This window comes from Capsicum annuum, chromosome 11, assembly GCF_002878395.1.
Source record: "Capsicum annuum cultivar UCD-10X-F1 chromosome 11, UCD10Xv1.1, whole genome shotgun sequence".
NCBI lineage: Eukaryota > Viridiplantae > Streptophyta > Magnoliopsida > Solanales > Solanaceae > Capsicum > Capsicum annuum.
The window spans coordinates 88,061,682-88,075,133 of record NC_061121.1 but is presented as its reverse complement, the minus strand read 5'-3'; the positions used below and the strand labels follow the sequence as shown (position 1 = coordinate 88,075,133).

General features: G+C 39.8%; 1 protein-coding gene across 1 annotated transcript in view; it reads right to left on the bottom strand.

Annotated features, from left to right (window-relative positions):
• Positions 1-13,452, bottom strand: part of LOC107847273 (SCY1-like protein 2 A) — a 91,222-nt gene that overhangs the window by 20,404 nt on the left and 57,366 nt on the right. Inside the window, exon 10 of the mRNA XM_016691466.2 lies at positions 7,160-7,288. Within this exon, the coding sequence (XP_016546952.1) occupies positions 7,160-7,288 (129 nt within the window). The remainder of the gene's footprint in view (positions 1-7,159; positions 7,289-13,452) is intronic.

Sequence of the window (13,452 nt, the reverse complement as noted above, 5' to 3'; positions counted from 1 at the left end):
AAAAGCATATCTAACCTGCAAGGACCCAAGACCACTTGGGTACCTAAACAAAATTAATTTTCTTGTTTTGCAGGAAAAGGTCCGCAAGAGTATAAGAAGAGAATGTGGGTCATTGATAGTAGATGTTCCAAATCATCGATCGTGACGTTTTTGAGCTATACTGTTTGGTTAAGAAAAACAAAATCAATTGGGCAACGTGGATCCGTGAGTACATGCATTAGAAAATGCAACCGATGCTCATGCCTCTAGCATTTTATCGTATAGCCTGCTCATTACTCAGATTCTTCACTATTACTCTATTGATCTATCTGCTTACACCCCACCCCAGTGGAGGTTGTTGCCACTAATGATTCCAAAACATTTGCAAGTATGGGATATGTCTTGGTTGGAGAGGAATGGTGCAAGAAAGATTCTGCTCGGGCAAGGTCAGAACTTCCCAATCCAAGCAAATCTGTCTCTAACCCTATGCTTCCTATTTCGAAGGAATTGGAAGAGATTAAGGATCGGTTCAAGGCCATCGAGGAAAGTGTTGCGCTACTGCAGGAGTGACTTCGAAACTTCTGGACCTCGGGAAAAGCACCAACACAGACATTGGCGCGGTTAAGTTGGCTCTTGATAGGATCAAGTAGGAGGGTCTAAAATTGTTTACTGGTATGTTCACCCTAATGGATTCCCTTAAAACCCAAGTCCACTCCTCTAATGATGATCTAGCTGTTTCCGTCCAGAACTCCTATTCCTCCTTCAAAAACGTTGAAAAATCATACGACACCTTCAGTCATACCATGCATAATACTCTAACCTACTTTCTCAAGAAGCGGTGAACTTTGATGACAAGGAAGTGATGTTTACACTCGTTTGTCATTATCAAAACAGGAGAGATTGTTAGCCTCTTATGTTTACATTTTAATAATGACAAACTAATGAGTGAATCTTTGCAGGATATTGGAAGACCGCTAATGGTGGAAAGATGAAGGAGCAAGTAAGGAAGCCGACTCCAAGAATAGAGGACATCAAATCATGATCTATGGCATCCAAGTGAATCAATCAAAACGAGAACAAACGGAAGCAAAATCTCAGTCCCAAAATCATAGCAGATCAGACCACTCACAATGAAGTAAAAGGAAGAAAAGATCACAAACAAACTTGGAAAAACATCAATCACTATAAGAATAAGAGGAAGAAAAGATCACAGACATATCTGATATGGACATAAGTAAAAGCCGTATATAGACATATCTGATATGGACATATCATACGGCAATATTCCTCAATCAAGGAATCAATTCAAATCCTTGATTGAGAAGAAATCTCTTGGGTTTCCTTACGAAGAGTAGCAGCTAAAGACTATAAAAGAAGAAGACTAAAGATAGACAAGGGTTACGCAACTTCAAGAAGAATCTTAAAGTGTCTCAATCTTAGTCTCAAAAAGCTTTGTAACTCTTAGTTTACAATTGTTGTATAAAGAGAAGGATCGAGTCAACTTTGTAACACAAACTGAAGCTGTGTCACAAGATCTGAAGAATAAAATAAGTCTTCGGAACTTGTTTTCCATCATTGTACTCGAGCCCGATATTGAACGATCTAAGGAAACGTTGAAACCCAAAGGGACTGGAAGTAGGCACTACATTGGTGTTTCGAACCAGGATAAATCTCTGTGTCTTTACTTTAAGTTCGATTATTTATCTGCTTGATTATTTCAAGCCTGATCTGTTTTGTGAAGTGTACTGATTTGCAAGAGAGTCGACTATGAGAAGCCAATAGTCGACTCACAGAAAATTTTCAATCCCCTCTCTTGAATTTCAGTATGTTGATATTATCCTCACAGGAGATGATGTGGTTAAAATAAAAAACCTAAAGGAGATTGAAGTATTTTTTTCAGCATGAAGGTTGCATGATCGAAATAAAGAATTATAGTGTCACAAGAAGTATGTTCTTGATATGTCAAAAGAAACGGGAATGATTGGTTGTAGACCAGCTGAAACTCCAATTGACCCGAATCTAAAGTTCGCGAAGGATGGAAAATCAATTGATAGGGGACAATATCAGAGTAAAAATGTCAATATTTTTTCAATTGATCTTTGTCGAATTGTAATTATTTACATATTTTAAATTATGTTATTTTATAAAATATCAAATCGATTGTGTCCTTTTTATCTCAAGCCAAACTTTCATTCTACAACAACATACCCAGTGTATTCCCACATAGTGAAATCTGGGGAAGGTAAAATGTACGCAGTCCATACCATTACCTGCGAAATAGAGAGGTTGTTTCTGATAGACCCCCAACTCGGGACGACAAAACAGCAAACAAAGTCGTAATAAACATGAAACAAGATGAAATAATAGAAATAACACCCACAAAGTAGTACTATACACCATCAAACCGAAAGCATACACCCCACTTAAACCCTCTTAACTAGAAACTCCCAACTTATGTGCAAAGCCCTACGACTACTAGCAAAGCTACACCAAAGCACTCCCATCTACTGGCTACGACTCACCCACACGCACTAGACCTCTAACCTAATTCGCGTCCTCCATACTTTGCTATCTAGGGTCATGTCCTCAGTAAGCTGTAATTACTCCATGTCATGTCTAATCACCTCCCTCCAGTATTTCTTCGCACTACCTCTACCCCGCCTGAAACTATCCAAAGCTAACCTATCACGCCTACAAACTGGGGCATCAATGCCCCTCCTCGTCACATGCCCAAACCATCTCACCTCACTTCCTCGCATCTTGTCTTCCACCGAAGCCACCCCCACCTTCTCTGAATAATCTCATTCCTAACTCTATCTCCCCTAGTAAGTCCACACACCCAACGCAACATCCTCAATTCCGTCACCTCCAACTGTTGAATATGAAAGTTATTGACTAGTCAATATTCCGCTCCATACAGCATGGCCGGACGAACTGCCACTTTATAGAATTTGTCTTTAAGCTTGGGAGGCACCTTCTTATACACAAAACTACCGAGGCAAGCCTTCATTTCATCCATCTTTCCCCAATACAGTGAGTGACATCCTAGTCAATCTCTCCATTCACCTAAATCATAGACTCAAGATACTTGAAATTATCCCTCTTACAAATAACATAGGAATCCATCTTCACTGCTACCTCATCCCCCATGTGTCGTCACTGAACTTGCATTCCAAGTACTCCTTCTTGGTCCTACTCAACCTGAACCCTTTAGACTCCAGGGTTTGTCTCCAAACCTCCAATTTATCATTAACACCCACCCATCACCCACCACCCGAGTCTCATCAATCAAAACTATATTATCCATAAATAGCATACACCAAGGCACCTCTCCTTGAATACGCCGTGTCAAAACATCCGGCGAATAAAAATGGGCTAAGAATTGATCCCTTGTGCAACCCAAATGCTCTTAATCTCCTCTCATCGTCCTCACCCGAGTCTTCGGTCTATCATACATGTCCTTAATCGCTCATAGGGACCCCTCTAGTCTCCAAGCATCTCGAAAGAACCTCCCTAGGGACTTTGTTGTACGCATTCTCTAGGTCAATGAACACCATATGTAAGTATGTCTTCCTCTCCCTATACTGCTCCACTAGTCTCCGCACAAGTTGAATTGCATTTGTCGTCAAGCGACCAGGCATAAATCCAAATTAATTCTTAGAAATACACACGATCCTCCTCAACCTTCGCTCGACCACCCTCTCCTAAATCTTTATAGTGTGAATCAACAACTTAATACCCCTATAGTTGTTGCAACTCTGTATATCACCCTTGTTCTTGTATAAAGGAATTATCGTACTCCATCTCCAGGCCTCGGGCATCTTCGTAGTCCTGAAATGCCATTAGATAATTCGGTCAGCCACCTTCAACCCTGCCTCGCCAGTATACTTCCAAAAATCCATTGGGATCTTGTCAGGCCCTTCGCCCTACACCTACGTATCCTATGAATAGCCTTTTTGACCTCCTCAAGCTTTATACGTATACAATAACAGAAATCACAACACCCTTCTGAGTGCTCCAACTCTCCTAACACAATGTCTTTGTCCTCATCATCATCATCATCAAGAGTCTTATGAAAATACGACTGCTACTTTCTCTTAATGTGAACGTCCTCCACCAATACACTGTCATCCTCTCTTTTGATGCACTTCACTTGGCCAAAGTCACGGGCCTTCCACTCCCTAACCTTGGCAAGCCTATACAACCTTTTTTCCCATCTCTCTCCTCTAATCCCGCATACAAGTTTTCAAAAGTTGTCTTAGTTGCCGTAACAGCTCACTTAGCTTTTATCCTACTCCTCCATGTTTGCCCGCTTCTTCTCTTCATCCTTACTCTCAACCAACTTAGCATAAGCCACCTTCTTAGTCTCCACCTTTTTTTGAACTTCTCCGTTCCACCACCAGTCCCCCTAGTGCTAGCCAGACTGGCCCCTCAAGACACCCAACATCTCTCAAGTTGTCTGTTTGATGCAACTAGGAGCCCTATCCCATATACTATCCACGTCCCCCAACACTCCCACACCCTCATCACTGCCAACTTCTCTCCATCTCCATAGCAATAACCGGAGTCAAGCCACCACACTTAATTTTGGGTCGACCCTACTCTTCTTGCCCTTCTAGATAATCAAGTCCATCACCAGAAGCCTACCTATGTTGGGTCGAAGATTCTCACCAGGAATGACCTTATAGTCCTTACACAACGCTTTATCCCTCTTTCTAAGTAGCAAAAAGTCAATTTGAGTCTTGGTTACCACGCTTCGAAAGGTAATTAGGTGATCCTCATTCAGAAAAGCTCGAATTCACTACCACCAACCCAAAGGTCCTCGCAGAATCCAAAAGAGCAACTCCCCCTTCATTCCTATCCCCGAAACCAAAGCCTCTATGAATATCATCATAACTCGGTAATAATCTGATGTGCCCATTGAAATCTCCTCCTATGAAAATCTTCTCAAAGTTAGGCATGCCTCTCACCACCTCATCCAAAACCTCCCAAAATCTCTTCTACTCGTCCAAGCCCACCTGCGGCACATAGGCACTACAAATGTTCAGAATACACCCTCCAATGACCAACTTAATAGTCATCATCCTATCGCTGACCCTCTTAACCTCCACCACTTGCCTCCTAAGCTCTCCATCTACTAAGATACCTACCCCATTCCTAAGTCTCTCGCTTCCGGAGTACCACAACTTATACCCATCAGTAATTATGAAGGATTATCAACAAAACATGTTTAATGTGCCATTAGATTATACTGGATTCTACATGACACATTGTTTTTTCAACTAAATCCACACACCCATTTAAACTCTTTTAACCTTCCACCTACTAAAAAATTAAAACCTAAAAACTTTATGGCTCGTCCATGATGAACACAATTCACCACTCACAACTCGTCCAAATTAAAACTTAGTGGGCGTTTGGCTGTGAAAACTAAAATTTTTGAAGTTGAAGTTGGAGTGGAGTTGCAATTGGAGTTGGAGTTGGAGTTGCGCATGTCCATGAATATAATTAGAGTTGTGTTTGAATTTTTGTAAGAGAAGGACGGTGAGAAAAAGTGAAAACAACTTTTTCCAGTTTTACACTTTTCCAAATACAACTCCAAGTTGTATTGGGAATTCTCAAGGCCAAACATCAACTTGGAGATGTATTTGGCATAAAGTGAAAGAAATTTCCAGAGAAGTAAAAAAAAATTCATCACCAAACGGGCCCTTAGATTACTTATTCCATTAGTCCATCTATCCCACAAATCTTGTAGAGAACACATAACATATAACAAAATTGTCATAAACTCCAACTTTGTTAATAACCAAAACTATCCAAACAACCGACATTTTTCCAAATCATACGCCATAGGGTTGATCTCGAATATACAATGAAAATATTGAATTGGGAAAATTAACATTGTGGATTTTTCGAAAAGTTTAGTTACAAAAAACCCACTTTTTAATTTTTGTTTTCCCCAGAACACAACAATGATGAATGTTCTAATAATATCTCATAATAAAAAATTTCTGAGTTTTTATTTACTACTTGATTAGTTGTTGAAGAACCTAGGTTTTCAATACATAGGTAGCAGCATAAAATAACATAGCCTAGCACAAAGATTGTGCTAAGAGAAACACAGATACAAGACCCCAAAAAACAAAAGACTAGACATGTGATGTTACAAGGACCCAATGATAGCAACAATACATTGTATATCTTCTACAAGCAAATATACTTCTGAAATACAACTTATATTCCAAAGCTGATAACACAATTGAAGTCTTACCTACGACCTTAAAAAGGGAGAAAAAATGGCACATACCATCTCCAATGTAGTGCCTCTATCACGAAATCCTCTAGAAAATGTTCTGAGATTTTAATGTAACCTTTCCCATTTTAGCTTTAGGAGTTGTCCTCGTACCTTTTTATTCTATCAACAAAATCATTTAACAAATAGTATAAACCTAAAGAGAATTTGCGAAGAAAAATCTGGTTCAATCTGAATGAATTGTATCTGCATATCACATATTACCCATTATCAATATAAAGAACATGTAAGTTACTAGCCGGCTCCAATTCATGGCCCAAGATCCAACCTCTCTTTATTTCTTCCTCAACCTTAAACGACATCTTTGTTTTTATAATCATGGTCACTAGTCCAGCGTCCATGCACCTCGACTAATTCCCAGGGATACCGGTCACCTCCTACCAGCAACAGGTACCAAGTAACTATGTCCACCAAGGCTAGGACAAATGGAAAGGAATCACATAGTGTTTTTTGTCTCTACTCTATTAGAATTTGCAACCTGAGACCTCATAGTTCTCAACCCACTTTATTTATTCTTGTTATATAATGCACAAAATATAGAAGACGGCAGGTATTCTATGCAAGTACATTGCCATCAAAAAAACTTCACCCCTACATCACAAACATGTCTCTGACCACCCAGCATCCTTATTCCCTAATTTCACTTCATTCTGGAAACTCCCGTTCTTAATCAAATTAGAGGTGCCTGAAGATCTTAATCAGCAGTGAAACTTCATTAAGAAACATTCATCAGGAGGAACAGATTATACATCTTTTTCCTTTTCCTTTTCTGGGTAGAACCAGTGAACTTGATATAAATAAAGATTAACCTCAATTCAGCCAACCAACTGATAGGACAATTAGAAATATCAAAAGGGCATCAATTACCTGAAGATCAAGTTGCTTAGCAAGTGCTACAGTCTTTTTCAGGACTTCCTCTTGCAAACGTGGATCAGTATCATCATAAGCTCGGACAAGCATGGGCAGGACATGTGTTATTAAGTGGTCTTGACTAGCCTACAAATGAGAAGATGGGACGAATGACAAAACAATGATACAAAACAAGCATCAAGTATGTCAACAAGGTGAAGAAAATTCCTACAGCAGATATGAGTCTATAATTTGGGGCAAGAAAAAATTAATGCTGCAAGAATTATGTGAGCATGCATAACGGAATTGGCACCTTGAAAATGCAGTATTTACCTAGTGGATGGTAGACTTTGGTGAATCGTATGTTGCAGTGGCAGATCCACATAGATCGAAGGATGGTCAGTTGAACACCCTTCGTCAAAAAACTATACTACACCCTTCGTCAAAAAACTATACTATGTATACAGAGAAATTATATCACATATGTAGGTCAGAAAATACTACTTAACAAGTATATTAATTCCTTACGAGGAAGAAGGATTTAATATATTTGTACAAATATATTAAATCCTAAACACCCTTTGCAAAATTTGTAGCTTCGTCACTAGTGTGTTGGATGGTGTACGAACATATCTCATGTCTTTGCTTCCAATCTCTAAAAATATTGTGAAGCAGCCAGGAAAAATCAGATCTGACTTCTCATGGGAAGGAGGGAGTGTCAACAGGAAATACCATTTAGTAAAATGGCCGACAGTGATTCGTCATAAAAAGGTTGGAGGTGTGAGTTAGAAATCTGAAATTGCACAACAAAGAGTTTGCAACATAAATGGCATTGAAGTTTCAACGTGGAAAGGGGAATTGTAGAAGGTAACTGTTAAATGTGGATTGGAATCTCCCTGGTCTACTAAGTTGGTGAAGACACCTTATGGAGTAGCTATATGGAGGCACAAACAAGAAATTGTTGGGATAAATGTAATGCTCATAAAAGTCTGAAAATTGGAGTTCGAAGAAAGGTCTGAAAATTGGAGTTGGAAGAAAGGAAACATATTGAGTGGATAAATGGCTGGAAAATACTCATTTAAAAAGATATGCATAATATAGCCATTGATAGAAAATGAAATGTAGCAAGCTGGTGCAATCCAAGTTGCCTCCAAGACAAGACCTTTCACTAGAAGTCAAGCACGAGAGATCCAAGCGCTCCAAGGAATGTTAATGAAGCGAGAGGTACTTGACGACATCCTACTATCATCAAAAGGGTGTTATGTGTCGGTGATTACATCTAAAAAAGGATCACGGCTTTGGAGGGATCAACGGAAAGTGAAGAGGAGCTAAATGGCACACTGAGACCACATTCGAGCTCACTTGCGGACGCAGATGAGAAGGGAGCATGCGCAGGTGGCCAAACCAGTGGCATCTACGCCCCTGACCTGCGTGGGTAGGTGGCCATCTGCATGGGCGGCAGATGAGCCTAGGCAGCTGCACTTGTTTTGATGGAAAAATCTGTCACATTTGGGCCCAAGATTTTAATAAAAGGCCATGGGGTATAAATAGTATGACCTTGCGTTTATTTCCTGAGTTTTGCTTGAATATTGATGAACAAATCTCTTGAGAGAGTTTTTGGTAAGTTTTTGTTGAACGTTGGTTTAGAAACGAGTGGTTTCGAAGCCATTCCAATTCCCTCTTGGACATTGTACGAATTAGATGTGGTTGGTGATTGTAATTAAAGGTTTTAGGGTTTGAAACATCCTATGGTTCTGAATTCTTTCATCTTCTTGTGTCTAATTTTATTCATCTAGTGATTGTCTCTTTGTTTTTGTAGTTAACTTCTCGTTCTCGTAGTTTGTCCATTTTCATTTGGTATCAGAGCTCGGTTTAGATTTCGTTCTTACGCTTCTAAATCTTGGGTTGTGATATTGAAGAAAATCAAACCAAAGAATTTTGGAAATTTCATTTCTCCAAAAACCCCAAAATTATTTTTGTGCTTTTGAGTCCTTTTTGTAGTTTTAATACTAGATTTGTTCCATCTAGTATTATTCAGGTTGGATCGTGAGTTTTTTGGAGTGTTTCAAGTATATTTGAAGAAAATCCATTGATGTGTTGTTGAGGTTGAAGAAAAGGTGAAGTGGGTTTCTAGATCTAGTTATTTTGGTGAGGATTTAGAGGATATAGATTGTTGGAAAGTGTTCCCCACATCAAAGGGAACCTAGATCTGAAGTTGTGCGCCATTCCGAGCAAAAAAGAGTTAGTTTGGAAATTTTGAGTTCTTGGTGTTCGTGAAGAAGTTCATATTTTCAAGAGGAAGATTCTTCAAAAAATTGTTATTAAATCCAAAAAGGGACCAAAAGAAACAAGAAAAGGTGCTAGTCCAAGGAATATCCAAAAAGAAGGGAACATTCAAGGAAAGAGTGTAAGAGAGCCCACAGAATGCAAAAACTCCAAAGCTTCAGCTGTACCAAGGGGCATCTGCTCAGGCACCTGCCCACGCAGGTCACCACGCACGTGAGTTTCCAGCAACACGGGATCTTGACCTGTGAAGCCACCTGCGAGGGCATGTGCCCCACCTGCGCCCACATCTCAGAGAACGCATTTCAACCAGTCCAAATCCAATTTTGCTGAGGTTCCAACATCCTAATTCCATTTCTTCATTCCTAATATCATTTCTTGATTCCTAGACTAACTAACAACTAGTAATTGATCTACTTAGTTGGTTGATTTAGTCTTATAGTCCTTTTTTTCGTCCTATTTTCTTCTGTGCTTTTCTAGTTTATACTTCATCGTAATTTTTTGGCTCAAGTCCGTAAGCATTTCTTTGAGTCCTTTCAAACAAGAATCTATTCTGACCAAGAGTAGCAATCGATACCTCATTTACCATCAGAGTATAAGCAAGCTTTCAACATTTGCTGACCCAAGTGGGAGGCAATACGAAGGTGTGTAGAGATTGTGAGATTGATTTCTAACGCTAACTTGTTTGTTGTTTTTGCTTAGTTGTCTCTTTAATAGGTACTATTGCCCCAATAAGTGAGACTCCACCCACTATGTATGTCAATGCTTCGAATGCAATCTTAGCGGCGGTTGAATCCCTGAATTGAAGAACGGAATCCACGGAAGGTCATATGACCACGCTCCAAGAAAGTGTGGCCAACATGGATGGGAAGATAGTTAACTTAGAAGGTCGTCTAAACTCCACCCAATCACTCCCCAAAACTCTCATGCCTCATCTAGCGGACACGCTCAAAACACATCCGCTACTATGACAAACACAGATCTCATTACCCAAGCCACTACTTATCCAAATAACCGAAATCACATTCGTCCACTGCAACTCCACTTCAATCAAGTTACCCAAGAAGCTCCACAAAACCAAACACACCAGAACAAGGCGTCCCCAAGCCCCATTAAACCAAAATCCACTACTCCAAATACCACGTAACCAATACAAACCCATCCAAGTCAAGGGGGTAGGAGAAGAGGAACCTCAAGATGAGTTTGAAGAATACGATGAAGCGGCTGTTTGCGGAGTACATGAGGAATAGACCAACGGGTCAAGCAGAGCATAGAGGTCGAGTTGGAAGGTTTGGTCTCGTACCACATAAAACAGGAAACTTGGGAAATCGTCCCAAAGTGAGGATCAATGGAACTATAATAATAACAAAGGTGGCAATGGAGGTCAGGATGTAGGAATCAACTCTATCAAGACTAACCTTCCAACTTTCAGAGGAGAAAGTGGTACCGAGGCTTATCTCACATGGGAATCTACGTGTGAGAGAATCTTTCAAGTTAATGATCTTACCGATGTCAAGAAGAGTTGTTATGCCATAACCCAATTTGAAGGATTTGCTATTACATGGTGGGAATATGCCTAAAGGTATTAGCAAGTCATTAATGAGGGACAACCACCACCATAGGATGTATTGAAGGGCCTTATGAGACAAAGGTATGTGCTGGAAAGATATAGACATGAGTTGCTTGCCAAGTTATACAACTTAAGGCAAGGAAGGAAGAATGTTATGGCTTACTATGATGAATTTCAACAAGTGATCTTGAAGCTTGAGTATCATGAGAATGTGGAATACGCCATCATCTGTTTCAAGGTCGGGTTGAACAAGAAGATCTCCTTTGTAATGATAAGTTTGCTACTATGGAAGAAATCTTTCAAGCGGCTTTGGAAGTTGAGAGAGACCACAAGGAAAAGACATCTTTCAAACCCAAGGGATACTCAACGACCAACTCTTGGGGAAAGAACAAAGAGGTAGCCTAATCGGTCATCAGATTGGAACAAGAACAAAGAATTCAACAAATCCGTTGACAGGAAGCCCGTTGAGAAAGTGTTCCAAAGTACCAACCAAGGAATGAAGGTAACAAGTATCCAACCTCTAATTCTAAAGGTTTTCAATATTTTAAATGTCAAGGATGTGTGACGAGTGAATGTCCTAATCGAAAGAACAAAGTCCTTACTTATATATTACCTTGGAAAAGAGGTGGGACAAGAAGAGGATACTGAATGAGAGCCCCAAGATAGGGAGAGGTTTGAGGAAGATGAGCATATAAAGGAAGAGAATGAGGATGTTTGGCCTCAAGATGGAGAGTTCGAGGTTGCAAACATTGTGGTAAGACGAGTAATGATTACTAAGGCATTGGATGACCCGAGTCAAAGGGAAAATCCATTCGAAATATCGTAACAAAGGGAACATGTGCTCATTGATAGTGGGAGTTAAGCTAATGTAACTAGTGCCACCATGGTTGATTTCTTGAAGTTACCCACAACCAAGCATGCTACACCGTACAAGCTTCAATGGTTAACTAAGCGTGAAGGAGAATTGAAGGTTAGTCAACAAGTTGTGATCCGGTTCAAGATTGGAAACTATCATAATGAGGTACTATGCGATGTGATTCCTATGCAAGCTTGTCATATTTTGCTTGGGAGACCATGGCAATACGATCGTTTTACCAAGCATGATGGAAGAACCAACCGATATTTTCTTGAGTAGAATGGTCAAAAGTTTACCCAGCATGATGGAAGAACCAACCGATACTCTCTTGAGTTGAATGATCAGAAGTTTACCCTTCACCCTCTCTCACTATCACAAGTGATAGAGGTACATCAAAAGATGAGAGGATTGAAGAAGAAGGGTAAGCAGGAAAGGGAGGATGAACCCCATGGAAAGGAGCTTAATGAAGGAGAAGATAGGAGGAAATTAAAAGAAAAGGGTCAAATGGTGATGTTGGCTAGAAACAAGGAACTTTTCCAAGAATGTGATGATAAAGAGCTCATGCTCTGCTTTTCATGCTAACCCCTTTAATTCTCGTATGCCCCATTCTATCTACATTGTTTTGCAGGATTATAAAGATGTGTTCCCAAAGGAGCTTCCAAAACGGTTTGCCTCCACTTCAAAGAATTGAACATCAAATAGACTTCGTGTGGGGCTCTTAATTGACAAACAAATCGGCTTATCGAAGTAATTCAACGAACACCAAAAAGCTCTAAAGGAAAGTTGAGGAACTTCTTAACAAAAGATACATCAAGGAAAGCATGAGTCCTTATGAGGTCCCAGAATTGTTGATGCCAAAGAAAGATGGGACTTGGGGCATGAGTGTTGATAGTCGGGCAATCAACAAGATAACGGTAAAGTCTCGCCACCTTATCCCTAGATTAGATGACATGTTGGATAAATTAACTGGCTCTTGTGTGTTTTCAAAAGTTGATCTTAGGAGTGGGTACCATCAAACCCCGATGAATCAAGTGATGAATGGGAAACCACATTCAAGACTAAGCTTGGTCTATGTGAAAGGATGGTGATGTCTTTTGGACTCACCAATGCCCCTAGTACCAACGAACCATGTAATGAAACAGTTCATAGGGAAATTTGTTGTGGTGTATTTTGATGATAGTTTGGTTTATAGAAAATCCATAGATAACCATGTTAAGCATTTAAGGTGTGTTTTTTATATGCTTAGAAAGGAGCAACTATTTGCCAATCTTGAAAAATGCTCTTTTTGTGTTTGATGAGTTTGACTTTTTGGGATTTGTTGCAAATTTCCGGGGTGTTGAAGTGGATGCATCCAAGATAGACGCTATAAAAAATTGGTCAACTCCACAATTCATTGGTGATGTGAGAAGTTATCACGGTCTAACTAGTTTCTATAGAAGGTTTGTCAAATGGTTTAGCACTATAGCCAACCCGCGACTGAGGTAATCCAAAAAGATAAGACTTTAAAATGGGGTGATCAGCAAACAAAGGCGTTTGAAATTTTGAAAACAATGCTTAGCCCTACCCCATTGCTGCAATTACCTAATTTTGATAAAATAATTG